This window comes from Purpureocillium takamizusanense, chromosome 7, assembly GCF_022605165.1.
Source record: "Purpureocillium takamizusanense chromosome 7, complete sequence".
Taxonomy (NCBI): domain Eukaryota; kingdom Fungi; phylum Ascomycota; class Sordariomycetes; order Hypocreales; family Ophiocordycipitaceae; genus Purpureocillium; species Purpureocillium takamizusanense.
Genome location: NC_063074.1, coordinates 1,598,396 through 1,625,583, shown reverse-complemented (window position 1 = coordinate 1,625,583; position 27,188 = coordinate 1,598,396). Strand labels below are relative to the sequence as shown.

Genomic DNA, 27,188 nt, shown 5'->3' with positions numbered 1-27,188 from the left:
GCAGCTGCGGCGCGACCCGTTTCCATGGGGTGGCCGGGCGCTAGCCTTAGCGGCGGACGGCATCCGGGTGTGGCGGAATGTGCGGCGCAGGATTGGCCAGAAAACGATTCAGAAAGTGGAACGCCTCTACGTCGAGAGTTTTTCTCCAGTGCGAATAGCACTAGTAGTACTCTGTGTTTTGCACACAGAGTACTATGCACAAACCACAGCCTCATTAATGCACATGGATCTCAACGGCTACAGGGATTGGCAGTCACACCGCGCGCGACGACGCATTCTGACATGTTTCACTCTGTCGACGTTGCAGTCAGGCTGCGCACGGTAATCCTAGCATATAACATCGGTAAGGGAAATGGCCACGCGGCCACCGGATGAAATTTATTTTAAAAGCATGATCTCAAGAACCGCCCATCTCTAAATCACCAATAATGGCATGTAAATCGCGTGCTAGACTTATCCTTGGCGTAGGAGTCTTCTCTTTGATCTGGTGGGTGTTCTTCCTGCCCGTGCCGCATAGTGGCGGCTTCCATGAAATCACGAGCGCGCCGCTCCCGCCGCTAGACTTTTTAAAGGCGACCACGGATCGCGACCAGAGACATGCAGAGTACTACACCTCCAAGGTGGCGCGTGAGTTTTGCGCCGCGCATGGGTTCTCGGTTTTCAAGCCGCGCAGAGTTTCCGGTGAGCGCAAAGTATACGACCTCGTCATGGTGAATTCGGAACTGGACTTTCTCGAGATTCGGCTCAACACGATATACGACCATGTCGACTATTTTATCATTGTGGAGTCGCCGAAGACATTCCAGGGCGAGGACAAGCCCCTTATCATCAAGGAAAACTGGGGCAAGTTCCGTCGCTACCATGATAAGATGATTTATCATGAGTTACAGTTTCCAACCACGTTCAACCCGCATCGTGCGTGGGACTATGAAGACTTGCAGCGGGACGCCATGTACGAGCAGGTTATGCTTGGATTGAAGGGGCAAAGGTTTCCGGTTCAAGGGGACGTCATTGTGGTTGCCGACGTTGACGAGATCCCCCGTCCGCAAGCGCTACTCGTGCTACGCTCTTGCAACTACCACCGACGCCTCACGCTCGCTTCTAAATTCTACTACTACTCCTTTCAGTTCCTACACACTGGACCGGAATGGCAGCACCCGCAAGCAACGTACTACGAAGGATCACGCACCCTCAAGCCCACCAACCTGCGCAATGGGGATGGCGGGTTTGCCCCATTCCGCGGCCGAGAAAAGGGCGTGTTGAATAACGCAGGGTGGCATTGCAGCAGCTGCTTCGCGACAATAGAGCAGTTCCTTAACAAGATGGCCAGCTTCTCCCACGGGTGGATGAATGCTGAACCGTATCGAGACAAGGACAGGATCGCGGCGGCGGTGAGAGAAGGGAGAGATGTATGGGAGAGGCAGCAGGACACATTTACCAGGCTTGATGAGAACAAGGACATGCCTCCGCTGGTGCTCGAGGAGCCAAAGCGCTTTGGCTACATGACGAATCGGGATGGACCTTCAGCAGGGTTTACGGACTATCTACAACCGGATAAATAGCCAAAGGAAGAATTTAGGAGTATATCTTGACATCGAGGTGTGAGTGACGTTTGCTGGGCAGATGCGGTTGCTTGGGGATGTCAACCACTTTGTAAGTTATCAGTGGTTTTGGTATGAGAGTGCCTGTTCGCACAGACAGTCCCCTTTTCTTTTTCCTGGCCAATCGTGTGCCGCGCAGCCCGCCACCCCCACACGAACAAGGTACGAAGTACCTACGCACGCGCGGGCCGCCCACGCAGCCCCCGCAAACACCATCATACAGCAGCATGAGACGGACAGCATCACGGCTACGCCTCTCAACGCGCCTCCAATAGCCACATAGCAGGCCCGTGGCAAGCTCAAAAGACTATAGACGACGACGACGACGACGACGAAGAGCTCCGCACAAAGTCATGATTTGCCTGGACGGGAACCGTCCCCCCCCCCTCTTCAGTCGAGGTCCGCCCGAGATGCACATATGTGCTGCCAAGAAGGTAGTACATACACATCGTACCCCGACGATTTTCATCATATATGCGACGGTGACACGCTCTGAGCCAACACCGGGCATCTCGTGCAACCGCGCGCCGCCCCCAACAGTCCCGCGTAAGGCCAATGGTGGGATTCGCTCGGCCGCGATGCTGGCCTTATGTAAGGGAAGCCAAGCCTTCAGGAACAAAGTCATCGGCAGTCTTGGTTCTTGAGCTTTGGAAATAGGCATAGCGGTTCATGTTGAGCATCCTCATCGAAATCCGAACTTCGACTCTTCATCTTCCGGCCTTTGCTTGCCCCGACGGCGGCGTCGATCCACGTCACCGTGGCGCGAAGTTTTACATGGGTCTGGGTCATATGAGCACAAGTTGCACAGGGGTTCTGCTTTGAACAAAAGCGCCGCGTGGTAGATTCCGAATCTGCGACTCTTGGCCGAACCCAAACTCCGCGTACAACCCGAATCGAAAGCCTCCCCGAGACCACGCCCAGCGCCGGTGCAACGCTCCCTCGAGCGAATTCATGAATCCCAACGCAACGCAACGCTATGCTCTGGCTCTGGCTCTCGCCATCCGGCGGCCAGACGTGACCGACTATCGAGTGCAAAAGGCGGGGCATCAGGTCCGATGACGCCGACGACGAGGCCGAGTTCCTCCTCCTCCTCCTCCTCCTCCTCCTCCTCTACCACCAACACCATGCCAGTCCAGCCTTCCGTGGTCCATCACCTTTCTTCTCTTCTCCCAGGGGTATATCCAGCTTTCCGTCCGCCGACCCAGACCTCTTTCTCACCATGGACCATATGGTACGCGCTGCTAGCCAGAGACAGCCGCGACAAGTAGGGCGGCGCCCACGGCCACGCTCAACAGGCATCTATCGACTACTGTGCTTCCGCCAGCGCTTGTACTTGTGATGTTGGGACCGTAGAGCACCGAAGAGGCCACGGTGGGTACGGTGATGTCAGTCGGTGTGACGTTGAGGCTGTTGTCCGTCGTCGTCGGCTTGTCGGTCAGCGTGAGCACGCCCCACTGAACGTGGGAGCCGGACAGCGTCGAGGTCCACGAAACCTCGGTAGGGCCGGTGTGGTGCCCGTTGGTGTAGCCCGAGGCGTAGCTCGAGTAGCCCGAGCAGGTGGCGGCCGTCGTTCCGTTCATGTTGCACGCGAGGTCGGCAATGCTAAGCAAACGAAGACGGGTCAGCAACACCGTCGTCACCGGTGTCGATGCAGTGGGGGAGGGAGGGAGGGCGCAGCGCAGCATACTAGGTGGAGGTCAAGGTCCCGTGGAACTTGAGCGTGCTCTGGCCCTCGACGATGATGAAGGGGAACTCGAGGGAGATGTCGCACGCGGCGGGCGTGTCTGTCGGGCAGAAGATTGTATACGTCGTCTCGCTGGCCGTCTGGTTCTGCAACACACACGCTCGGTTGTCAGTCTCGGCCGGGTGTCCCCGCGTAGGGCCAGGGCGCCAGGGATCAGGGATCGGCATTGGGGGGGTGGGCGCACCGTGGAGAGGACGCTCCCGCGGAAGAGCGACCATGACTGGCTGGGGTAGTCGGGGATGAAGACGGGCGCGGTGGTTATGGTGGGCGTCGGAGCCGTCTGGCTGGGGGTCGCGCGACACGGACTGCATCGGAGAGACAGCGCGAGGAGGCAGGCCGCCAGCGACGATCGGAGGCCAGGCGCGGGCATGACGGGCGGTGGGTTGAACGACGGCGGCGTCGTCGTCGCCGTTGGCGGTGCTGCGTCAGCGGGCGGTCGGCGCGACGGGTCGGGGGGTCGGGGGGGGTCAGGGACTGGTGTCCATGGAGCGTGTGCGGCGGGCGACGAGCGTTGGCGATGGGCGGGAGGAGAGGAAGGAGGATGAGGAGGAGGAGAAAGAAGAAGAAGAAGCGGCGGCGATGGACGGCAAGAAATGCGAGCCAAAGAGACGGGAGGTCTTGGTTCACAGTCTGGGCAGTCGTCGTCTTTTGGGTCTCGGGGACGAGCAGGCGGGCGAAACGAGATTAGTGCCGACGCCGCCGTACCCGGCGGCTCTTGGCATGAGTCTGACAGCGCGCTCGAGGCCCGCCAGCCTGTATCAGCGCTCCATACTAGCGGTACCTTGGCTACATAGCGGTGCGCGGGTATGCACCAAGTACCGTAGCTACACGATGACTGACAGAGAGAGGGCTGTGGTGGAACGAGCGTCCGGGCGTCTTTGACGTCGACCTGCGTGCGTACGTACGTATACCATTATACCAGGTACCATCGTTAGTTTGCTGCAGCCCAGGGTGGTCCCGACTGCCGGAGAGCAGACGCCAACGTTGGTTGTTTCGTAACTACGAAGTACTACCACGCATGCACGAACACTGCCTGCTTGTTGGGCCGGCCCTCTTGACTGAATCGAGGTCCCTTGACGCTTGGCACCACCGGGCAGGCAGGCGGGCAGGCGGTCGCTGATGATCAAAAAGACGGACTCAACATGGCGCCCCGGGGTTCGATGCCGTCCACTTGCCGCATGCGCAAGCCGATGATGGTGTGCGATCCAGCGCGGCGGCGCGGTGCGGCGCGGTCGTCGTTGGCAGATGCTATGTTGGTTCAATGGCCCCCGGCCCCTGCTGCAGCTCTTCCATCATCCGGATATTCTGTCCTGCTGCCGTGCCGGGGGGGGGGGGGGGGGTTTCGTTGTGTTACGCGACGAGGACGAGGGCCGTAGGTATACTGTCTGACGTTGCCACATCTATACCTGTCGTTGTACCCTCTCAAGCCTCTGTCCTTTTTTGCGCATGCGCCTCTCGGCACGTGTAGACTCTGCCAAGCCGCGAAAACGAACGCTCGAGGTTGCACGAGCGCAAAGGCGGCGGCACGCCAAGGCGCCCCCCGGTGTTAGCTGAGTCGGCGCTCGCCACCGCGCCTCGAACCAAATCAAATCAAATCAATTGCCTGCCCCTCGAAGCTGCTGCTGCTGCAGTACCACCGGACCAGGTAACATACCTAGCAACTACCTACCCAGAACTGCTGGTGACCGACCGCCAAGAGCGCTCACGATGCCGACCCAAGGCGCGGCGCCAAGGCTTCTCCCCTCCCCCCTCCCCCCTCCCGGCAAGGGCGGCTCTTTTCGCGTCATGATTGTCAAAGCTCTCGGGTTGCGCTGCGCCTGCGCCTGTGCCTCTGCTCTGCCTGCGCGACATCGGACAGACGGCGCGTGCGTGCGTGCGTGCGTGTGCCCGCTGCGGGCTGGCTGGCTGGGCTGCCCCTAGGTATGATTTGGTAGGCAGTACAGTATACGCACACCTCGCGGACAGCACTGCACTGCACTGCACTCGTCCTTCATGCTTGCCTTTGGATGGGCGGCAAAGCATTGCGGGTGCTTGGCGACAAGCGATTCTCAAGCCCCTCCTCGCAATTCCGCATCATCTCACACCGTACTTGGACAATGTATTTACCCGGTCTCGACACCGCAGTGTGTGTCATGGTTGCCTCGTGCGCCGCCAATCCGGCACGAACCGAGAGCCCGCGCGACAGTCGGCTCAATCCTCTGCTCTGCAAACCTAACCTTGGAACGCCAAACAAGCCCTTATGACCTCCCCCCCTCACATCACACGTCAGATGATGAGTGAGACGGCGCTCATACATACAGTACGTACAAGCAGGAGCCCCGTTATTAGGTATAGGTTAGTGGTACATATCGTACCTGTGCTGTTGTTACTACAGGTACGTGCAACCCTACTACGTACGTGCATGAACGAAACGCACGAGCAACGTCCTCGGAGATGCCGTGGATGCCTTGCCCCTGTCGAGTTGACGATTGCATCCGCCAAGCAGGCCAACTCCTTTTTTTTTTCTTCCTTGGTCGTTGGCGGCAGTGGGCCGACGAAAGTGCCGGCATCTGTTGCTCGCCCCCCAAGCCAGCTGCTGGCGCCGTCCCTGCCCCTCCTGCCCCAGTGCCGCCCAATGCATGTTGCTGCTCAAACCCAAGATGTTGTTGGGTTGGATCTCTGGCGACCCCTTTCACTTGTACATGTAAACAAACGTCTTGTCGACGGCTTCGCTGGGCCCCGTCTCGACTTTTGATGCCTGCCTGCCTGCCCCCTACTAATTAATGTACCGCTCCTCCTCTGTGTCCTGCAGAAACGTCATCTTATATCCACCTAATTAGCCGGCAGTCGCTCATTCATGCAACGTCTCCATGCGCCCGGGGTTTCCAAGCTACTAACGTACCTAGTTACCGTCGTCTCCGTTGCTAGTTACTCCGTAGACTCGATGGGGATAAAGCCGCGCCGGGCTCTTCTTTCTCTCTCTCTTTCGCTTGGTGACAGCCGCCACTGCCGCGGGTTGCACAACCTATCATGGCTTACCTTAATACTACCGGCACTCCGCGGCAAATCTCGCGTAGTCAGAAACGACGCAACGATGAACGCGACTACTACTACTCCTTGTGCAAGGACTACGTTGCCACGCATGGAACCACCAAGACTAGTAGCGCAGACGGTCGGTGGCGCGACCTACGGGGCTCCCAAACAAAAGCACTTCTTGGCACTCGCGATGCCAAGTCGTCGTGGCGAGTCCTACCTTACTATATTAGTACCTACTACTAGTTGACTTTCTCCCGCCCCTGATGTGCCGCGTCCGTCTCTCCTTCAGTCTCTCTGTCGTGTAACCTCTCTCTCCGTCCTCGCCAGTCGCTCCCTCACTCACTCACGCTCGCTCGCTCGTCCGTCCGTCTCGTCGCCTGCGCTCGCACGCTTCCGCTCGTTTCAATCCGCCCCGAGTCGTCATCGCCCTCAGCCCAAACGAGCAAGGAATCCCCCCACCAAAAAAAGAAAAAGAAGAAGAAAATGGCCCGCTCCCTCGCCGCCCTCCTCGCCGCGACGACCGCCCTCGCCGGCGCCGCCCTCGCCGCCGACAGCGGCAGCAGCAGCACCACGACCGTGGTCCCCGTCCTGTTCCCCCTGTTCGACAAGCAGGACCTCGTCGGCTCCGTCGTCGACGCCGAGCCCAAGCTCACCACCTTTGCCGTCGCCTGCGCCCCCGGCGTCAAGCCCGAGGACTGCGGCTTCCCCGGCACCTTTACCGTCCTGCAGGGGCCCGAGACCTGGTCGCTGAGCTTCGGCGTGTCCATGTCCCTGGGCGATAGCTCGACCGTCGCGTACGTCACTGCGCTCGCTTTTGCCTGCTTCTGCTACCATCATCCCCCCCCCCTTACCCCCCTGGTCGTCGTCGTCGTTGAGAACATGGGACTAACTATCGCACGTGTATATGTCTGCAGAGCCCAGGACGCCAACTGCAAGCTCGACGCCGCCAAGGACGTCGCCACGTGCGTCGCCACCGAGTCCCAGCTGGACGGCGAGACCACGATGCAGACCAGCACGAGCGAGGTCCTCACCGGCTACAAGTCGCTCATGATCCCCGTCACCGTCACCGCCGGCCTCGACAAGCTCTCGGCTCCCGCCCCCGGCGCCACGCAGACCGACGCCCAGGCCAAGCCCACCACCGGTGCCAGCAGCACTGGCGCGTCCACCGGCGCGTCCGCGTCCGTGTCCGCGACTGCCTCCGGCTCCGGCGCCGCGGCAAAGTCTTCCTCAGCGTCGTCGACGACGACAACGAATGCGGCCGGCCCTGCGGTGACGCAGAATGCGGTCCTGGCGGGTGTCGCGGCGGTGGTTGGTGGTGCTATGATGATGTAGAGAGGGGCGGGGGCTTGTTGCTGTGCGTCACGGATGACAATTCGGGCACGTTGTGTTGATGTGTTCGCAGTGACTATCGCACCGCAGCAACCGTGACGTGATGTCAGTTGAACGGCAACGGTGGAGGTGGGCGATTCTCTATAATACATGAAATTTACAAATAAGAACTACAACCTACAATATACTTCGTATATCATATACATAATATAATATCACGGCAAAACAAATCAAAGACAAAAAAAGGTTGGGAAGCGACCCGCGCCCCGCTCACTCCGTGACAAGGCTCACCTAGATATGCATGTCGTACATGAGGGTTGACCCATTCACAGCAGTACCAGACACGCATAAAACGGCGTTCTGCGTGGCTGTCCGTAGTTCTGTCTCCTTCACCGTCATCTTCTAAACCGTGCATCCCTCTTGCGGCATCGGGCATCTCTCTGTAGACGAGCCCACGCGCTCTGCACGCAAAGACGTGCCCTTTACAGGACTACAAAGTACGAAGTAGAAGCAACAGCCCTAAGAACCCCAGTAGAGAGTTCTCTTTACCCCCGTAACTGCAGCAAGACGTAGAAGTTTCTTCGCTGGCGCGGCCTGCAAACAAGGAGCCCAGGCAAGTCAAGGACAGAGTCGAAGTTTTGCCGGCGCGCCCCAAGATGGACCGCCTCGTCAACGCGGGCAACATCCTGGTCGGGGTGTCGGCGTCGGTGCTCGTGTACGGCGTCCTCGTGCTGCACGCGCTGCCGTCTCGGCGCGGCGCCTTCGTGGCGACGGACGAGTGGATCCGGCGCGCGGTGCGGAGGACGGACGCGAGCCACTGGGACAGGCTGGCGATGGCGGAGATGTGCTGCTGACGCCGGATTGCGAGGCGGTGCTGGCATGCGACGAGGGTGAGGACGAGGGGGGTGGCCGGGCGCTGAGCCGGACGTGTGTTGGGCGAATGCCCGGGGCAACATGTGGTTCTATGCTAAAGAACTGTATGCAAGATGCTGGGGCGCTGTAGATTTTCGTGGGTATATATCAGCAACTGACGCAAGGCCTTGGATGAATCGACGAGACATTATATGGCTGCGTTAGCTGTCGTATAGATGGGGATTTGCGTGTTACGTGGCGAGGCGATCCTCGCGTCCGTCTTGCCAGCTGGTGCAGTTGATGCATCGCAGACACTGTACGTAGGAAGGTCAGCATCCCTCTGTCGGTGCCGTGGTTTCTGCATGAAAGAAGTCCATGTGGTCTGACCTTTTCGTTTATGCGCTTGCGACAGTACTTGCACTTCTTGGTGTACTTGATGATGGGGTCGTTGGACACGAGGGTGTAGATGTGGGCGAGGCCGTAGAGCGAGAAGCCGACCATGATGAAGGAGACGACCTGGTAGATGAAGGACCTGTCGAGTCACACGTTGAGCGCTCTCTCTCTCTCTCTCCTCTCTGATCGGGAATTTTCCCCTTTTCGCCTCTTCCATTCTTTGGCACACCGACCTACCCGTAGGCCATGACGACGGCGCCGTCCTCCTGCGCCTGGAACAGCGTGTTGTACCCCGTGGTGGCATTGTACCCGCTGCCGTACCGCAGCACGGCGAACTTTTGCTCAATGTTCTTGTTGACGGGGAAGATGACGGAGAGCGGGGGCATGAGGATGGCGCTGACAAAGGACTTGACGAGGTCGGTGAAGATGTTGGCGAGACTGTGTTTGTTTTGTTTCCCCGCGGTCAGCATTCATTCATTCGCCTGTCTTGTCATGTCTGCTTATTAGGCCGTGTCGAGTGGGGGAGTCGGCGCACATCAAGCCAAAGGCAATCTGCAAAATGTTGCCCTGAAAGGCAAAGTCGACGAAGCCGTCGAAGAAGCGCTTCATGCGGCGCTGGCCGCGGCCGAGCAACGACTCGGCCTCGCTGGATGAGCTGTGTTCCAGGTCGGCGGGCATTGTCGTCGGGGCTGCAGCGGCGGTGACGACGACGACGACGATGACGATGGATGCTCGAGAGGTGAAAGGAGGACGCCGAGCATGAAAAAGGGCAGATTGCGAGTGGGTAGGGAGGGGGCTTGGTGTTTGTTGTCAGCGGCGGCGGTGCTGGATGACGCAAATGGCGGTGGTAGGGGAGCGTGGGGTTATTAGTAGCGCCACCTTGGTGTTGATCTGGGGGGCAGATCTCTGGATGTTAGTGGCTGAGCGGCTTAGGGGACCCCTGTGGATGTGCCAGGTGACACCCAAACTTGCAACTGTCTGGCTGGGCATTGTTTGCTGGCTGCGCAGCAATCAAAACCGCCGATTTTTGGTGTTTCAAGCTTGGTGCCACTGCCACAATAACCGCTCCACTAGGTGCGTCAGCGATGCTTGTAAGCGAGTCCATATCTTGCGAGTGCTACAGCCCCAAGACTTTGGAAACGTGGAGACGGCGAGGCGGAGAATAGCCTTTCAAACTTGGGATTATTTTGTATTAAGTAGACTGCCTCGGACATTCCAGATGCCCGGGTGCAGGTTTCTAGATGGAGTAGAGGGAGCAGATGCGGGAAACCAGCATCAAGAGGTATCGTGTCGTATGAGGCGCACCCGCAACACAAAAATGCCGCCGAAAAGTGAACAACAGGGTCCAACGCCAAAGCAGTGCCGCTCCAACACTTGCATGCCACTCGCGATATGACATGTGCCTTTTTCACAACTCTCGGGCGTAACCAAACGAGGTCATCAGTCCATGCCCTTCTCGCTCTGCTGCACCGCAGCCGCCTTCTTGCGCCGCAGGGCCATGAACTGGGCCAGCCAGAACACGGCGACGCCCATCATGAAGCCCGTGGAAATCCACGTCAGGACGTAGAACTTGGTGCCGCGCTCGGCGGACAGGCCGACGCGGGCGCCCTTGTCGTTGATCTCGCGCACGCCCTTGCGGCCCGCGACGGAGACGACGATGCTCCCGATGAGGCACGAGAGGGCGCCCAGCGCGCCGAGCACAAGGTTGGCGAGCACGACGGGCGGGCGGTAGGAAAACGGCGGCGGCCCCTGCGGCGGCAGGACGAGGGCGGCGGTGTTGGCGAACATGGCGAGCCCGCTGAAGCCCATGGCCAGGGCGTAGAGGACGAAGAGCCCGAGCAGCGCGTCGTTGAGCACGTCGAGCTTGTCCTGCACGCCGTCGGGCCAGTCGATGTCGGCGAGGTTGAGCTTGAGCGGGCCGACGCCGAGCCCGTGGTTGAGCATGTCGGTGAGGTTGAGGCGGTCTAGACGGTTGCGGTCTGTTAGTATATATGCACACCACATCCTCGTACACGTACACTACAAAGGGGGGGGGGAGAACAAAACGTACGAGCAGGAGACGCGCTGCTGCAGTTGGTCACGGTGAGCGTCACGTCCTCGGCCGTGGGGCTGGGCGAGAAGCTGCCATCGCACGAGTCCATGATGTGCAGCGAGTACCACTCCGAGATGCCCAGCTTGCCGGCCAGCTTGTCGGCGACGTTGCCCGTGACGTCGTTGATCTTGTCCTTGGCGGCGTCCTTTTTGTCGTCGATCCAGCCTTTGACGCTGCCGAGCACGCCGTCGTCGCCGCCCTTGGATTTATCGGACTTGTTGAGGACGTTGTGCCCGACCATGGACGTGTTCAACTACAAGTCCCTTGAGTCAGCCCGATGGGTAACGCGCGTTTCTCGAGACTTTTTTTTTCTGGGAGAAAGCATACCCTGACGACGGCATAGTCCTCCATGAAACCCTTCTTCTGACCGGCAAAGAGGGTGAGGGACGTCAGCACGAAGCTGACGAGTGCGAGCACCAGCGGCGCGAGCACGAGAAACCGTGCGATTTGCTGCATCGCGGATCGCTTCGCTGTGTCTCTGTCGAATCCCGTCGAGATATATTAAAGAAGAGGAAGAAGAAAAGAAAAGAAAAACAGGAGCTGTAAATCTTTCCCTGTCTTGATATGTGTGGGTTTTTGAGCGAGGAGAAGTAGGAGAAGATAGAGGCGTCGCGGAGGATGATGGGTGGCGGCGGCACGCGGGCGAGATATGTTCGTCACCCGCGTTTGCACCAAGTGAGGCGGCTCCGAACAATGGATGGCGAAGAGCGCGCGGCAAACAGACGAGGCGAGACAAACAAGGGGCCCCCCTACCCGTCCATCCTTTGGGCAGTGATTCACTCTTTGTATGCATCAAGACTAATACATTGGAGCCATTGTCCGGGAGGACCACGACGCACCCGACCACCCCGGTTTTGCCCTTTGCTGGCTGGGCCCCCGCCACCGAGCCAAGATGCGGCGGCAGCCAGCCAGCCAAGCACTGGAATGGGTGGAGGACCGCCCAACAGCAGCGATGTCATGGTCGTAGTCATCGTTGTCGTCGTCGTCGTTGTTGTTGTTGCTGTCACGGGTGGGGGGAATTAATCCCTGTCGCGGACCTGCAGCGGCTCTGCCAGGGGCGCAGCATGCATCGCATCGCTCGTTTGAGGAGCCGCTGCGGCCATTGTCATTGGGGGGGAAGGCGATGATGAAGAAGATGATGAAGAAGGGTCCTTGCTGCTGGTAGGCAGGGCGTTGGAACGTGAGGTGGGCGGTTGGGCGGGCGGCTGCGTGACGGGGCGGCCAGCGATTCGCTGCGGGCCTCCGTGAGTGAGACAGTGGAGGCAGTAGGGCGGGCGGGTGTGCCTGATGAGTGGATGAGTGAATGCCCAGAGCCCAGGAACGGGCAGGCGGTAGTTACTAGGTAGGTATTGGTGACTTCTTTTTCGGGCGCCCGTCTGCTGCCGGAGAGAGGCCCCGCGGCGTCTCGTGGCCCGGTGGGGCCGTCCGTTTTACAGTGGACAGCCGCCAGCCACTCGCTGGGCCAACAGCGTGCTTGGCTGGGACAATGGACGGGCGGGACAGCAGCCTGTCCAACTCAATTCTAGGTTAGTAGTGGAGCGCATCGGCCGGAGAGGGGGCCGCCCGCAGCGGAGCCCGGCGCCGTTCAAGACAGCGAGCGAGTCGCTGCCCGGCCCGATGTGCCAAGTGGCAACCCCGCGGGAGCTTCCCGGTTGCAACGAGTGGACGCTGTCGCGGATGGAGGCATACCCGACCTTGCACTGACTACCAACGTAAGTAGCGCCATGATGGAGGATCTCTTTCATGTCGCTCGCCAGTCGTTGAAGGGGAAAGAAACCCAACACCCCCCTTGATCAAGGAGCTGGGCTCACCTGAGGATAGGAGGCTGTGGTGCGTACGTACAGTTTACTCTTTGTGGTGTAACAATCACCCCTTATTAGCAACGGCTCGCAGACGCAAACGCACACACACACATAGCATCTCAAAGAGCGTTTTTCCAGGCAGGGCTTCCCTTCTGTCGACTAAGAATCCGCGTGAGGCTTTGGACCAGCACCCGTGATGGCAGGCAACCATCCCACAAAGGTCGTTGTATACGCTCTCACAGGGTGCTCACGAATGGCTATTCTGTTCTACGCAGTCTCAACATGAGGTTCCCTTCTCGCTGGCGGACCTGGCACATTGTGCTGGACAAGTCTTGGGACGAGCATAGATCAGCGGCGTCGTGCTTTGAGCCACCACCCTGGAGACACACATCGCTTTCCACCTAAGACACTGCGTCTACGCTCTCCGCAGAAGAGACAAGACTCTGTCGCCGCCTACCTTATCTTAACACGATGCGCATGACGTTAGCCAGTAGGTATGTATACTAGCTCTGTATCTATGACCGAGATCTGTTTGGCTGGTACTGTTATGCGCAAGTGTCACTTCACGCTGCACATGGCCCAAGGGGGGCAGGCAAAGTGAAAGCAAACGGAGAGTAAGCAAGAAAAATGAAAGAGCACTTGCAGCAGCGGCAGTCGTTCTGTGATACTGCACCGGTTTATGTAGTGTCACCCTGCAACGGTCACAACTCCGAGCCGTGCTGCAGCGTTATCAGCCGAGTGTGCGACGTAGGTTAGTGACTTAGTTACGAAGTTGCCTTTCAGCATTACTTGAGGTACGTACCACCACCGAATGACCGGCGCGACGGATGACGTCGCTGGCACATGCCGTGCGCACCACGTGAAGCCTGGGCCCACTGCAGTCATTGCTTTAGTGCCACTGCCACTGCCTGCCACTGCCACCCCCCCCCCCCCTAACCCTCTGGCGCGTTCCCGCGCCCCAATCTCCCGCCTGCACCGCCGGCATAAACATCCATGCACCATCTAAACCTCACACCGGCTCGCAACGGCCATCATCACCACCACCACCACCACCTCCTCCTCCTCCTCCTCTACCGCCGCCGTCGTCCCGACGCATCGATCCGATCCGACGAGTCCACACGACCGCCTGACCCACGATAAATGTCTTCGCGCCTTTTCTTTTCCTTCTCTCTTCTGCCGCCTTTTTATCGTCATCAGGGGTATTCCCTTTGACCCGCAACCTCGCCGCCTCGCCATCCATCTCCACGTCGCCTCACCACGCGGCTCGCGATTATACCACCACCGCCGCCGCCGCCGCCGCCTTATCGCCTCCGCGTTTCCGGGGACAAACGCAGCTCGGGCGCGCCTCGACCATGACACTGCAGGCAGCTGCATCCCTCTCCCCGCGTCAACAGTTGCCCGCTGGTCGTTGAAAACCCCCCAACCCTCCCACGAGGCGGCCCCAACGAACGAACAATGCGATAGAGCCCGCGCGCAAGCAAACGCCCTCTTCTTCACGCCTCTCTTCCCCTCTACAGTGTGACGAGTGCGCTCTTTCCGTCGCTCCCACCGCCTGTTCCGAAAATTAAATACGTTTCGTTCCCTCCCTGCATACGCGCTCCCCTCCAGCGCTCCGTTAGCCACGACACGCGGCAAGGCCTTTCAAGCAAGCAAGCAAGCAAGCAAGCCAGCAAACGGCTAAGCCATGTCTTCCCTCGAGGCCAAGATCGTCGTTCTCGGCGCCCAAGGCGTCGGCAAGACCTCGCTCGTCATGCGATATTGCAAGGGCGCCTTCAACCCCGCCAAGGTTACGTCTACCGTTGGCGCCAGTTTCATGACCAAGCGTGTCATCGACTCTGACTCGGATACTGTCGTCCGTCTGCAGATCTGGGATACTGGTAAGCCTCCTCCCCCTCCTCTGCTTGAAGTCCAGATGGGCGCGGCTTGCTGACCCCTCTCACAGCCGGTCAAGAGCGGTTCCGCTCCATATCACGTTTGTACTATCGCGGCGCCAACGCCTGCATCCTCTGCTACAGCATCACCGACGCGCAGTCCTTCGAGGACATGGGCGTCTGGCTCACCGAGCTGCGCCGCAACCTCCCCAGCGACGTCGTCTTGCACGTCGTGGGCACAAAGGCCGACATTGTCGCCCGCGACCCTTCGGCCCGCCAGGTGCCGTTTGAGCGCTGCATCGCCTACGTCGCCGAGAACCTCGCTCCGGGCCTCGGCAGCACCCCGCCGCCCACCGCCACGCCCCTCGGCGCCTCTTCCTTGGCCCTGACCGGTGCCGTCGCCGGGGAGCCTCGTAGTCCGAGCTCCAAGCGCAGCTCCGGCTTCTGGGCCCAGGAGGTGGGCTGGGACGCCTGCCACGAGATCAGCGCCGAGAGCGGCGAGGGCGTCGAGGAGGTCTTCCGCGTCGTCGCCCGCAAGCTCGTCGAGCAGGACCGCAAGATGCAGCAGGCCCTCCTCACCGCCATGGCCGGCCCCGGCACCCCGGGCTTCGAGGCCGGCATGGACGGCGGTTACTTTGAGGGCGCCAACGCTAGGGGCAGCTTCCGCGTCGGCCGCGACAGGCGCAGCTGGCTCTTCTCCCCGGCTTTCTCCCCGGCCGTTACCATCGACCAGTCTGGCGCCGTGCAGCAGGAGCAGACGCGGGCCGACTACGCCAATAAGGAGCGGCGCAAATGCTGCTAGACGACGGGCACCGCACAAAGCATAGCACATAAAACCAGCAAACAAGGAAATAAACACGAGAACGATGGGCCGGATGGATATATACTGGCGGACGACGGCGTGGCGATGTCATTTTGCGGCAGCGGTTAGCTCTGTTCGGTCGAGCCGAGCGAGATACCCCGGTGGATCTGTGGTTTTCCGTCTCTCTTGACTCTTCCAATTCTCTTTCGCAGGCGTCTCTCTTGTTCTCTTTTGCATCACGTTGGTCTCTCTCTTTTCTTGTTTGCCATGGTTGGGCACTGGCATCGCGTGTCTTTTCTGTTTCGCCCTGCCCTGTCCTGCAGCACCGTAGGGACGGGAAGGGAGGTGGGAGGAGGGGGGCAGGACGCTTGTATACTGACTGGCTGAGCGGAACAGGCGTTCAGGATAAATGTGACTAATGGGATCCGGCCGGGGGTTGCCTACGTGTGCGCGCGCGTACTTCGTACGTGAGCAAGGCGTCCTTTGCATTCGTGGTGGCAGCGGCAGTTGGTGTTTTTCTGTGGTAGTTGCAGTGATGTGTGACGGAATGCGGTGGTGCATGCGTGCTGCGTTCTCGGATTTCATATTATATACGGTCGCACGCGCGTCAACGAACGAACGAACAAACGGAACCTGAAATTTTCTCTTGCTCTTCTGCCTGGGCGGTGACAGTGTGGTGACTTGCCATGTAGTTTGGATGAGCGCGCTCGACAGGCCGTGCATGCGTGTTTGCTGAGGAGGGGAAAAGGTGGGAGAGGGAGGAGCCCGTTGAATATAAAGTCACCGAGGACGGGTATTTTGCCTCGCGAGATTCGCAAGTCGTTCCTCTTGCCCCTTATCCTACTACGTCACGTAGCTCCCTTCATCTCCCCCCCGCAAACGACCCTTGCCAGCCTTATTTCGTGCATCATGGCACATATACTATGGTAGGGTTTACTACGTCTGCATGTATCATGGTAGGTTTCACGGATGAAGAGCTTGCGTGTACTTGTTGACTTTCCGAGGAGACCTCGATGTATATTGTATACAGCGCTCCCATAGTGTACACATCACGTATCGGCACTATTTCCATTGTACTTTTAGGAGCAGTATCATCTACCACATAACATGGTTCACGCAGCGGCGTCTTACTTCTCCAAGCCGGTCTGTAGCATCTTGTCGACCCTCGGGATGCTGTACTCGAGCCCAATGTACGCGTCGCTGACTACCAGGACGTCCATCTTGCGCCTCTGCCCCTCCACTGGCTCGGGCAGGCGGATCGTGGCCCTGGCCGACGGCGCGCTGCCTCCCCGGCCGGGCTTCCTGCCGGCACCGGAACTCGAGCCCGCGGACCAGCCCACGCGCTTCACGGCAATGACCTCGTCGCGCTCCACGTCGGCGACGACGACAAACCAGCCCTCCGTCTGGGGCTTGGGGAACTTGGGCGCAAAGATGCGCGCGTCGCGGTCAACGAGCGGGTTGAGCCGCTTCAGCTCCACGGTGAGCGACTCCGCCGTTGCTTCGCTGAGCGAGACGGACACGTTGGGCAAAATGGAGACGGCGCGGGCGAAGCGCGACTGCTGTGCGGCAGGCACGCTCAGCTTCTTCGCCAGCTGGTGGACCTGCGGCGTCGTAAGGGTGCTCATCTTGGCCAGCGACGTGTCGTCCTTGGCCGACTCCGGTTCGACGCCGGGCAGGATCGAAGCCGGCGCGTCGTTTGGCCAGCGGGCGCATTTGATGGACTGCATCAACTTCATCATCTGCAGACAGCTGGACAAGTGGCCCAGCTCGGTGAGGACATCGATGGACGCTTGGATGATGCGGATCGCCTGGTCGAGCACGCTCGTCTGGTCGCCGACGTAATCCGTGATGGGCAAGTCGATACGGGACATGTGTGCCTGGAGGAGGAGGAACGACTTGACGTGAGGATCCCACATGGGCAAGCCAAAGGAATGACCGGGGAAGGGGAGGTTGGACGACAGCGTCTCGTTGACGAGGTCTTCGTTGTGTCGCACGGGAAGCTCGTCATACTCGGTCGCGCGGCACATCCACGACAGCACGTCGAGAAACGACGCCTGCGCCTTGGCGTTCCGAACCAGGTGCCGAATGGTCAGGTGCGAGAGGTAGTAGTAGCTCATGATCTTGCCGAGCGGCGTCGAGTCGACGTCGCCGTTGGGAAACACCTCGACGCACTTGGACTCTGCCAGCTCACCGAGTGACTTTTCCACCATCTCCACCATGTACTCGTTGGCCAGCTGCTGTGCGGCAATGGAGCTATGCTCCTCGGCGGACAGCTCTAGTCCATAATAGGAGGGGTTTTTGTGCAGCCTCCGGAAGAAGAAGGTCCACGTCAGGTAGTCGAGCGCGTCCTGCTTGGTCAAGATCGTTTCGGCCGACACCTCGGCCCCCAAATGGTTGTCGAGAACGGTGTGCAGGGACGATTCCACGGGGAAGCCGGTGTGGAGGAAATGCTTGTAAAAGTCCTTCTTGGAGTCCTGTGTGAAGATGCGAGCAACGCCCGAGTTGTCAAACTGCGGACGGCCGGCTCGGCCCAGCATCTGCAGCACGTCTGTCAGATCCATGTCCTTGTAGCCCTCCATCTTGGCGTCGTAGAACTGCGTGCCCTTGACGACGACCAGGTGGGCGGGCAGATTGACCCCCCAGGCCAGGGTGCTGGTGGCCACCAAGATCTGGATCTTGTTGTGCAAGAAGAGCTCCTCGGCCAGCTGCCTGTCGGACTCGACTAGACCGGCATGATGGAGCCCGATGCCAAAGTTGATGGCTTCTTTGAGCGCATCGTCCTTGACCCTAGCCAAGTTCAGCTGCAAGTCCTCCTCGTCCATGCGCAAGAACCGTCGAGGGTTGTCTTCCATGCCGCAAAAGTTGATCAGATCTTTGGCAGTCAGTCGAGTCTGCCTTCGCGAGGCCACAAATACAATGACCGGCTTATCTGGGCTGTGGTTCTTGATGGCCAAAAAGGTCGGCCGGTTCATGGACTGCATCAGCGGACAGAAGCCCCTGACTTCTGGAAACCCGTCAATGTACAGCTCCAAGGGAACCGGGCGCACCGAGTGCTTGAAGTTGAACAATCCCTCCTTGACGCCGAGCCAATTGCCCAAGTCGGTAGCGTTTGCACAAGCCGTCGACATGCCAAGGAGCCGCACGGCGTTCTTCGTTGACGAGGCAATGTAGTTCATTCGCGAGACGATGATTTCCAAAATCGGACCGCGGTCTCCAGCAAGGAGATGTATCTCATCGATGATGACTAGGCTGACCTGTCGGACATAGCCTCGCGTCTGCCACGAACGCGAGATGCCGTCCCATTTCTCGGGCGTGGTGATGATGATGTCTGCGTCCTTGATCGTCCTCGTGTCTGGTGTGTTGTCACCCGTGAGCTCCACCAGTTTCAAGCCCAAGGGCCGTGCGAGGCGGGCTCCCCAATCCTTGACTCGCTCGCGAACGAGCGCCTTCATCGGGGCAATGTACACAACTTTCGACTTGGGGCGTTCCCTGAATGCCCACCACATGGCCAGCTCGGCAGCCACCGTCTTTCCACTGCCAGTGGGCGACCCGAGGAGGACGTTGGCGGCTGTATGGTAGAGGGTATGGAAAATCTGAGTCTGCATGGGGTTGAAGAATTGGAAGCGTTGGGCGTAAATCTCTTCCAATCCTGGGTTCTTGAGAGCCGTGATGGGGAGCGGCTGTAGATTGAGCAATTCTGTATAGACGCTCTCCGTGTCGGGCCTGATGAGGTGTTGGAAGGACACGGGCGTTACAGTCTCGGCGCCGAGCCATCTGTCCGAGACGGCACGCACGTAAATCTGCGTGGGCAGAGGGTCCGAGAGAGGAATGGTAAAGTTGAGCTCGTGATCATCGTGAAGCTTCCTATGGTTTAGGATGAAGAACTCGTGGTGGTAAATCTCGGACGTGTCCGAGTTCTCCACCCATATGTAGAATGACTCGGATGTTCCGTGTATATGGTCTCTCCAGGTGAAGTCTGGTATGACATATAGCTTGATCCGAAGAACGTCGCGGTTCAATGGGGCGATCTCAGCCTCCACATGGACTGTGGGGAAGTGATTCAAGATCTTGGCAATGTTCTTTCCAGCGCTGTGGTTGTGAACCAGGCCGCCAATCTCAGCGGCCTCCATGTCTTTCATGGCCTCCACGGTCAAGTGCTCTTTCGCGTCGAGTTGGTTGAGCACAGGCTTGGCCAGGTCGAATTGGTGAAGAGGGTGTTGAAAAGGCCATATCCGCTTCTCAATAGACTTGGACAAAGTGAGGAGGACGAGACACTGATGACCCCAGCGGCGATTGAGCGCCAGCATAAAGAGGGCGCGGCAGATGCGGCCAGACTGCTGCGCGACGTAGTTCATGTCGTTGGAGAGGGCAAAGTCCTCTGGCTGTTGCCGCGAAATGTACGATTGCAGAAGAATATTAGTCTTTGCCTGCGGCGTATCGATTCCTCCTTCGACAGCGCAGGGGATGATTTCGTTTTTAAGGTTGGTCAGCTCCTTGGCCTCGGTGTCGCGTGACTGCACGTTGTCGAACTCGCCGCTCATGCTAATCATCCTGAGAATGTCTGCTTCTGTGGCTTGGGGCTGCATCATGGTGTTGAACACTTGGATAGACGTGTGCAGTATATAATACTGGCTGGCAATGCGCCCGATATCCTTGCTGCGCAGCTCCTCGGTGCGCTCGTTGAATATGATCATCTGGCATTGCTGCAGCGTCCGCGCAGCTTGGATGGCGAGCTGGCGCCGCCGCTGAACGAGGGTAGGGTCGTCCCTGATCTCAGCCCACTCTATGCCGTACGCAGTCGGACTCCTTTGCATGCGGACAAACAGATACGAGTAGCCAATCCACTGGACCGCGTCCTGAATAGAGGTGACGGTCCCTAGCGCAATCTCGGCGTTGAGGTTATCCACGAGCTTGGTTGAGAACTTGGACTCGATGGGGAGCTGCTCCGTGATGGCAGTCAGGTAATGGTGCAGCTTGTCCTGGGTCGTACAAATCATTCCGATACCAGTGTCTTCGAACTGGGGTCGACCCGCGCGACCGAAGATCTGTAGCACGTCGAGAATCCCAAGGTCGACAAACTTGCCTTCCTGGGCACTGTAGACCTGGGTCCCCTTGATAACAACGGCTGCAGCAGGCAAGTTGACACCCCAGGCGAGCGTGGCCGTGCAGCAGAGAACCTTGAGAACGCCCTCGCCAAAGAGCCGCTCCATCAGATTGCGGTCCGCTCGTGCCATACCCGCATGATGGATGCCGATGCCCTTGGACAAGAGGTCTCGAATATCCTTGGACCGAGACGACTTCATATCCCTCGCCGCCTGTTCGAATCTGGGATGGCCACTAGGGTCAAACAAGTCCATGCACATGTGTTCAATGGCCTTTTGGTGCAGCATCCTGGCGCTCACCATGGTGTCTTTGCGCGAGTGCACGAACACCATGACTTGATGATCCCTTTCGAGCATTTCCTTGACCTTGTCAAAGGCCACGTTGTCGAGATTCTCCTTGGACTGCTTGGATCCGGCTTTGCCCTTGACTCCTATGAAGTGCTGCTCCAGGGGTACAGGGCGGAACGAGGCGTCAAAGTAGAACATGCCGGCATATCGGTTCACCTTGAGGAAATCGGCGACGTCGACATAGTTGGGTAGGGTGGCACTGAGGCCAATGACGCGGATTAAAGACTGAGTGCTCTCCACCTGACGCTCGGTTCGAGCGACGAGCGACTCCAGAACGGCACCTCGCTCGTCGTGGAGCATGTGGACTTCATCGATGATCAGGAGCCTGACCTTTTGAACCAACTCCGTGTCACCAGTGCCCTTTCTTGTAACAACATCCCACTTCTCGGGCGTGGTGACAATAATTTGTGTCTGCACAATCTCGGCCTTGGTCAATTGCATGTCTCCGGTGTACTCGCGGCACTTGATGCCGAGCCACGCGAGACGCTTGCCGAGCTTCTCGGTCACCTCGGCAGCCAGCGCCTTCATCGGAGCGACATAGACAATTTTGAAGTCGTCGATGTCAACGGCAAACTCCGTCGCCGCGGTGTCCTCCATCGGGTTTGGGTAGACGTGATGCCCGATGGTGTGAAGAATCGTGAGCATGGCGGCGTCAGTTTTGCCTGCACCGGTAGGAGCGCAGATGAGCATGTTCTCGTTGGTCTTGTACGCGACGGGATACACAAGGCTCTGCATACGGTTCAAGTTTTTGTAGCCCTTGAAGGTGTTTCTGCAAAGCCCATCGAGGGCCGAAATGCTGACGAGCTTCTCGCCAGGGCCGGGCGTGCCTTTGCGACCTGCGGGGACGGAGTACTCTTCGTACTTGTCAAATTGATGGCGTTCAGTGCCAACAGGAAGGCTGTACTTTTGCCCAGTCGAGCTCAGCGTATTGCCCGCGTGATAGGATTTGTACACGTGCGGGTATTGCGGCTCCTTGGCATAGCTGGGGGCGAGGGCGGCCGTCTTGTGCCTGACGTCTTGCTGGCGAAGGGCTTCCTCGCGCTGGGCTTTGGTCAAAATGCGTGGAACGGAGCTGGATGCCTGGTCCTGAGCCGATATCCCGGCCAGGGCCTCGTCCCTGTGAGCGAGGACTTCGATGATGAAGTCGAGGTCATCGAAGCCGACCAGGTCGGTGAGCTCGGCCTGCAGCTCCTGCTCGGGGCGGTCGGACGAGAGCAGACCGGTAATCTGAGACTGGAAGACGTCGGATGCGAGGCCGTTCTTGACAGCAATCTCGGAGCACCTTGCGGCGAGCCAGTCCGGGCCAAAGGTAGACGCATCACCAACGCCGTCGGGCTCAACAAAGTCGCTGCTGTACTCGTCTTGGTCGTCGTCGGAGATGAAGTCCCATACATCCTGCCCTCTGTTCTCCGAAGAGTACCCCTCAAAATCATCGTCGCCGTCCCAGTCGTCCTGGGCCTCCTTGGGGGGTTGAGGCGGGAGCTTGAGCTCTGCGAGGGCTGCCCGCATCGCGGCGAACTGCTCTCGCCATTGCGCCTCGGCTGTGGCCAGATTGTCGGATGCCATGCTGGGCCCTTTGCGTGAGACGAATTTCAGAGTGTACACTGGGAAGGTTATACGATGTAGATGGCAGTATCAGTCGTGGGCAGTCGTTCCGCTGTAGGGTGCCGCAGAGTCTAGCAGGTCGCGATATAAAGGCAGGACATCCAGTGCGAAGTGGCTTGGTGGGTGAGATGACCACGGAAGTTGGACTCAGAGCACTCGACGAGTCACACCGCCCCCGCTATCCGGGTCGCATACGCCCGATGGGCCCAGGTTCCCTCCAGCTGTCCTCCACTCCCACTAATAAAGAGCGCTGGCGCGGCACCCTGGTGGGGGTCCCGTCCGTTCTACTAGCGGCTGCGCCCGTCTTCAGTGGTCGCCTCCAACACTGGGCCGCTTCCACTTGGTAACTTACTTGGAAAACATCACCTCAGAGACGGCAAGACTGTAGCTGCTCGGGAAATGGTGGATATGATCGCTCTCTCCGAACAAACAGAAGGTGGCATGCCAATCGGTTCCGCGCGCTCAACGCGCCAAGATGGCCAAGTCGCGACGCTTGTTCCGCTCAACAACATGACATTCACACTGGGTATCCCAGCGGAGGGTGGGCTCCTCGCAGCCCCTTTGAAGCCCGTCGACGACCCGTCTGCGTGGGTTTGCGGGCTACCTCTCTTCCCTTCTCTGCGTTCTTGACCATGAGTACATGCTGTGCCTCCAGCCTGCCGGCCGAATGGCGTCTCTGGACCAACAATTCGTTCCCAGTTGCGCCATGACGAGCAAGTGTGGTGTTGCCTAACTACCTTACCAAGAGTCTTCCTCAACCGCGATCTACGCCCAGAGGACTCTGGTTTCAAGCTCTGCCGGCTACGTCTTGGCGTTCCTCGACTGCATAGCCGGGGAGGCTCACCCTTTGGATCTGTCCCTCTCCCCGGCTCTATGGGTGTTTGTCACTCTGATCATGCCGAACCTAGCCTTAAGTTCTAGTAGAGTGACGAAAGTGTTTCTTACTTATACTGAGCGATAGGCTCAGGATCGCCAACAAGAGCTCGCCAACGCAACCACGTATCGCGAACATTACCCATTCCATTTCTCTGGGAGACTCGGACACTGGACTGTGTCAAGGGGATCTTCAATCCATCTCCGCAGGCGCTGCCGAGGAGACGACGAGTGCTGTGACGATCTCTTCCCTGCAGCAGGCGTTCGGTGTAAGACGGATGCGTCGCCAGTGCGTCACAGTTGGGGCGCCCACTGCCGCGTGACCCAATTATGGTGGCTCCCGCCGCTTATTACCTTCCCTTCCATCCGGGCACCTTAGTAACTACCCCGGCACCCGGGCAGGCACATGCGGGCGGCCCAGCGCTTGAGGCGATCAGGCTCTGAGGTGGGCAAGCGTATAGGGTTGTACCTACCATTTGCTTCCTGCCTGTAGGCAAGGCTGCTGCCGGCTAGCCGTCACAGGCTCCAGCTGCTCCTTGTGCCTGCGACTCAACTCCGTCCGTCCCAACCGCTCCATTCAACATCCTCCCTCCTCCAACCCGCCAGCCGACCGCCCTCCCACCGGCGCAACGACAAACGACAACCGCCACAAGACCCCGCCATCCGCACAGTACACGCAAAGCCTCATCCTCCATCGTCCAACAGCCAGAGCAGAGCCGCCACCATGAAGCTGCACTACATCGGCGTAAATGATGCCCCTCCCCCCCATCCCCGCCTTCACCGTAGGCCGTCGTCTCACCTCGTCGTCGCTCGCCCGCGAGGAAACAGTTCGCTGACAACAAGCCGCCGCGCGCGCGTTCTCGCGCCGCTCGCGGGGGGGCGCAACCGAACAGATCATCCGCAACGAAGGCAAGCCCGCGCACGAAATCGTCGCCGAGAAGGAACTGAGCGCCTACTCGCGCTTCACACGCAACAAGTTGGTCACCGCCGCCGCTTCCCCTCCCCCGCGGCCTCGATACACGGACCGCCAGCGCTGACTGTCTGACCCTTTCTCCCTGCTTTTCTCCCCGTCCAGCTATGGCGAATTCATGACCCTTTTCGCGAAGACGGTCGCCGAGCGCACAAAACCCGGCCAGCGACAGGACGTTGAGGAACAAGGTACGCCAACTCATATGTGTGCCGGCAGCGACTTCAAGGGGTCAGCTCCGGGTTCCCGCGAGAGTCAGAGAGAGTGCCGCGGCTGACAAGGAGACATACTCGTCGGCGGAAACGAAAAGATTACACATTCCATGCCTACGGCCGGACCGAGGGCGTCTGCGGCATCATCATCTCGGACCACCAGTACCCCGCCCTGGTCGCCCATCAGCTCCTCAGCAAGTGCGTCGACGAGTTCCTCTCCAAGCACCCACGCTCGTCGTGGGCCACCGGCCAGCCCCAGCTGCCCATGCCTGAGCTGCGCGACTACCTCACCAAGTACCAGGACCCGCAGCAGGCCGACAGCATCATGAAGATCCAGAAGGAGCTTGACGAGACCAAGATCGTCCTGCACAAGACCATCGAGAGCGTACTGCAGCGCGGCGAGAAGATTGACGACCTCGTGGCCAAGAGCGACGGCCTGAGCTCCCAGAGCAAGATGTTTTACCGTGCGTCGGACCCCTTCCGCCCAATCCCTTTTGCCTGTCATCTACTTCGCTACCCTTCTATGCTCACGTTTGCCCTCCGCGCCCCCCGGGGATGTCCTTGCGAATCCTCATCTGACTGACTGACTGACTGACCGACCGCTTGCAGAGCAAGCCAAGAAGCAGAACTCGTGCTGTGTGTTGATGTAGCAGAGCCCCGACCGCTCTCTGCTTTCATGTTTGGCGTTGGACGTGGAGGATGCTGCTTTGCCCCCGAGCTGGCAGCACGAAAGATTGGGTACGATTTCTTAAGGCGCAGGTGCATTTATACATCTATCCACCGAGTACGACGCACCCCTGTTCTCTCGGCTCTACGCGCCCGTCGCTCGTTGTTTACGAATCCTCAATACATCAGTTGGCATGGGAAGGCTTCACATGGCTCGCGCCAACAGCGCCAAGATCAACACAACGACAAGGGCCAAGAGTTGATTCAGTACACACACCAGGGGCGGGGAAATAAATTAATGATATATGCATGTGAAGAACTTGATATTCACGTGAGAAATAATATCGGGCCTCGTGTCTATCTACAGGACTATCCCAGCCATTAACGCTTGGTTCATGCTCGTTACTTGGCCACCGCTGCTCGTCCATCTGGACAACCTCGCGAGTGACACCCTGGACACCCTGCCTGCAGGGCTCAATGAGATGCGCTTAGCGGGAAACAAAAAAAAAAGGGAAACAAAGGGACGTGAGAATCGTCTTGGAAAGGCGTGGATTAAGGTCGTGCGACGAATAGTCTTCGTCGCAGGGCTGGACGCGGCGGCGGCCATCCCAGTCCTTGCGCAGGCCAACCCGATGGCCCGCCACGCGCCTTCACCCATGCGACGTAGCGAGTCCTTTGGGCTTGTGCTCATGCGCGTTCCACAATTACGCGCTCGCTCTTGCGGTGCATGGCCTTGGGCGAAGTAGGATCGTGCCTTGGGTCGATGAGCCTCGGCGTTGAGCTCTTGGTCTCGCTCAGCTGTCTTTGCTCCAGCCCATGTCTCTGCAACGGGCCCAAAAGCGCCCTTTGCTGTCGGGAGACACTTATTTGTCTGGCAATGGACACTTCAACGGGATCCTGAGGCACCTTCTCCACTGCCAGTTCCGGGGGCTGTGAAACTTCCTCCGCGACGGGCGATGGTGGTAGTGACCGATCGTCATCCCGAGACGCAAAGGACCGAGGCGTTACTGCCTCGAGAGGCGGGTGTGTCGTGTTCCATGCTGACGGTGTTTTCCTTCTTCCTTCTTGAGATGTAGCTTCGCCATGGAAATACTCGTTGTCAGTGAGAGAAAGCGGCTTATCCACGGACAATCTAGCGCCGACGCTGATTTGAGACGACGAGCGACTGTGGAATTTGGATATGAGCTGCGGCCGTTCAGTTGTATTCTCGGCCGGCGGCGTCTCGTCAATTCTGCCCCCTTGGAGGCTGGACTCTGCAATGTGCCTCGTGCCTCTACGTTCAAGCGAGGTGCCGGTAGTCTTGAAGCCTGGTCGGGTCGAGGAAGGCATCGTCGCAGGAGATGTATTTGATCTTGCGCGTGAGAACTGCTCAAGGCCTCTCCCTTCCGAGCGAGGAGACTGATTCCGAGGTGAGCTTGACAAGTCGCCCAACGGCCTAGGTGACTCCTCCAAGGTCGAGTCATGGCCGTTAGGCGCTCCCTCTTGGATGGCCTTGAGCCGCTCTTGGGTTGCCTGCCTTCGAGCGAGCAGTGATGACGCGGTTTTATGCTGCAAAAGATGGCCGAACATGACGCTGTAGCGCTCAAGCGTTATATTTGGGATTTCGACATCAAGAAGCGGCTCGTTGGGGCGTGTCGCAGAAGGCGAGAATGCGTCGCCTCGCGCACTCTCTCCTGTCGTGTAAGTTCGGGTAGGACCATCCTTGGCTGGTGGAATGGGTGCGAAAACTTCGTTGCGAGGAATCTTTGCTCGCGCTCTCAGCATCGGTTCTGTGTGGGATCTGGCTATGGATCTGTGTGGAGATGGTGCGGCTGCTTCGACTCCTCGCGGATTCAATTGCGCGTGCGCCGCGGTCGACGCGCTTCGGCCAAGGGGCGAAGAGGCTGAGGGGCTCGTGACTGGCCCATCACGCAA

The 27,188-nt window shown here is 59.0% G+C and overlaps 9 protein-coding genes across 10 annotated transcripts; 5 read left to right on the top strand and 4 right to left on the bottom strand.

The window, feature by feature from the left end:
- Positions 1 to 428: 428 nt before the first annotated feature.
- Positions 429 to 1,600, top strand: JDV02_007803 (Beta-1,4-mannosyl-glycoprotein 4-beta-N-acetylglucosaminyltransferase; the record flags this gene model as incomplete). Its single annotated transcript, XM_047989334.1, has 1 exon — positions 429 to 1,600. The coding sequence occupies one exon, from the start codon at positions 429 to 431 to the stop codon at positions 1,560 to 1,562; it is 1,134 nt and encodes a 377-aa protein (XP_047845333.1). The 3' UTR covers positions 1,563 to 1,600.
- Positions 1,601 to 2,266: 666 nt separating this feature from the next.
- On the bottom strand, positions 2,267 to 3,978 carry JDV02_007802 (uncharacterized protein). Of its 2 annotated transcripts, XM_047989333.1 has the most exons (3): positions 3,530 to 3,978; positions 3,289 to 3,425; positions 2,267 to 3,203 (listed from the first exon to the last, which is right to left on the bottom strand). In XM_047989333.1, the coding sequence occupies exons 1-3, from the start codon at positions 3,713 to 3,715 to the stop codon at positions 2,843 to 2,845; spliced, it is 684 nt and encodes a 227-aa protein (XP_047845332.1). In that variant the 5' UTR covers positions 3,716 to 3,978; the 3' UTR covers positions 2,267 to 2,842. The 2 variants fall into 2 exon arrangements, with proteins under 2 accessions (XP_047845332.1, XP_047845331.1); XM_047989332.1 differs by having other exon boundaries at positions 3,289 to 3,978.
- Positions 3,979 to 6,843: 2,865 nt separating this feature from the next.
- JDV02_007801 (uncharacterized protein) lies at positions 6,844 to 7,692 on the top strand (the record flags this gene model as incomplete). The annotated part of the gene is made up of 2 exons (XM_047989331.1): positions 6,844 to 7,154; positions 7,275 to 7,692. 2 exons carry the CDS (start codon positions 6,844 to 6,846, stop codon positions 7,690 to 7,692), a joined length of 729 nt encoding a protein of 242 aa, XP_047845330.1.
- Positions 7,693 to 8,345: 653 nt separating this feature from the next.
- Positions 8,346 to 8,543, top strand: JDV02_007800 (uncharacterized protein; the record flags this gene model as incomplete). Its single annotated transcript, XM_047989330.1, has 1 exon — positions 8,346 to 8,543. One exon carries the CDS (start codon positions 8,346 to 8,348, stop codon positions 8,541 to 8,543), a length of 198 nt encoding a protein of 65 aa, XP_047845329.1.
- Positions 8,544 to 8,792: 249 nt separating this feature from the next.
- Positions 8,793 to 9,612, bottom strand: JDV02_007799 (uncharacterized protein; the record flags this gene model as incomplete). The annotated part of the gene is made up of 4 exons (XM_047989329.1): positions 8,793 to 8,855; positions 8,929 to 9,073; positions 9,172 to 9,372; positions 9,470 to 9,612. 4 exons carry the CDS (start codon positions 9,610 to 9,612, stop codon positions 8,793 to 8,795), a joined length of 552 nt encoding a protein of 183 aa, XP_047845328.1.
- A 497-nt stretch (positions 9,613 to 10,109) lies between these two features.
- JDV02_007798 (uncharacterized protein) lies at positions 10,110 to 12,166 on the bottom strand. The gene is made up of 3 exons (XM_047989328.1): positions 11,354 to 12,166; positions 10,985 to 11,279; positions 10,110 to 10,898 (listed from the first exon to the last, which is right to left on the bottom strand). The coding sequence occupies exons 1-3, from the start codon at positions 11,480 to 11,482 to the stop codon at positions 10,375 to 10,377; spliced, it is 948 nt and encodes a 315-aa protein (XP_047845327.1). The 5' UTR covers positions 11,483 to 12,166; the 3' UTR covers positions 10,110 to 10,374.
- A 2,346-nt stretch (positions 12,167 to 14,512) lies between these two features.
- Positions 14,513 to 15,501, top strand: JDV02_007797 (uncharacterized protein; the record flags this gene model as incomplete). The annotated part of the gene is made up of 2 exons (XM_047989327.1): positions 14,513 to 14,705; positions 14,771 to 15,501. The coding sequence occupies 2 exons, from the start codon at positions 14,513 to 14,515 to the stop codon at positions 15,499 to 15,501; spliced, it is 924 nt and encodes a 307-aa protein (XP_047845326.1).
- Positions 15,502 to 16,493: 992 nt separating this feature from the next.
- Positions 16,494 to 22,676, bottom strand: mug81 (RNA helicase). The gene has a single exon (XM_047989326.1). The coding sequence runs from the start codon at positions 22,515 to 22,517 to the stop codon at positions 16,629 to 16,631; it is 5,889 nt and encodes a 1,962-aa protein (XP_047845325.1). The 5' UTR covers positions 22,518 to 22,676; the 3' UTR covers positions 16,494 to 16,628.
- A 1,169-nt stretch (positions 22,677 to 23,845) lies between these two features.
- Positions 23,846 to 25,654, top strand: YKT6 (palmitoyltransferase). Its single transcript, XM_047989325.1, has 5 exons — positions 23,846 to 24,174; positions 24,323 to 24,405; positions 24,505 to 24,587; positions 24,707 to 25,072; positions 25,218 to 25,654. Exons 1-5 carry the CDS (start codon positions 24,154 to 24,156, stop codon positions 25,256 to 25,258), a joined length of 594 nt encoding a protein of 197 aa, XP_047845324.1. The 5' UTR covers positions 23,846 to 24,153; the 3' UTR covers positions 25,259 to 25,654.
- The last annotated feature ends 1,534 nt before the right edge of the window (positions 25,655 to 27,188 follow it).

Coding starts and splice junctions, on each gene's coding strand:
- mug81 (XM_047989326.1), bottom strand. CDS start 22,517: ATGGCATCCGACAATCTGGCCACAGCCGAGGCGCAATGGCGAGAGCAG.
- JDV02_007798 (XM_047989328.1), bottom strand. CDS start 11,482: ATGCAGCAAATCGCACGGTTTCTCGTGCTCGCGCCGCTGGTGCTCGCA. Junction 11,280..11,353: donor AGGACTATGCCGTCGTCAGG/GTATGCTTTCTC, acceptor AGGGACTTGTAG/TTGAACACGTCCATGGTCGG. Junction 10,899..10,984: donor CAGCAGCGCGTCTCCTGCTC/GTACGTTTTGTT, acceptor GCAACCGTCTAG/ACCGCCTCAACCTCACCGAC.
- YKT6 (XM_047989325.1), top strand. CDS start 24,154: ATGAAGCTGCACTACATCGGC. Junction 24,588..24,706: donor ACAGGACGTTGAGGAACAAG/GTACGCCAACTC, acceptor GGAAACGAAAAG/ATTACACATTCCATGCCTAC. Junction 25,073..25,217: donor CCAGAGCAAGATGTTTTACC/GTGCGTCGGACC, acceptor GACCGCTTGCAG/AGCAAGCCAAGAAGCAGAAC.
- JDV02_007802 (XM_047989332.1), bottom strand. CDS start 3,656: ATGCAGTCCGTGTCGCGCGACCCCCAGCCAGACGGCTCCGACGCCCAC. Junction 3,204..3,288: donor GGGACCTTGACCTCCACCTA/GTATGCTGCGCT, acceptor TCGTTTGCTTAG/CATTGCCGACCTCGCGTGCA.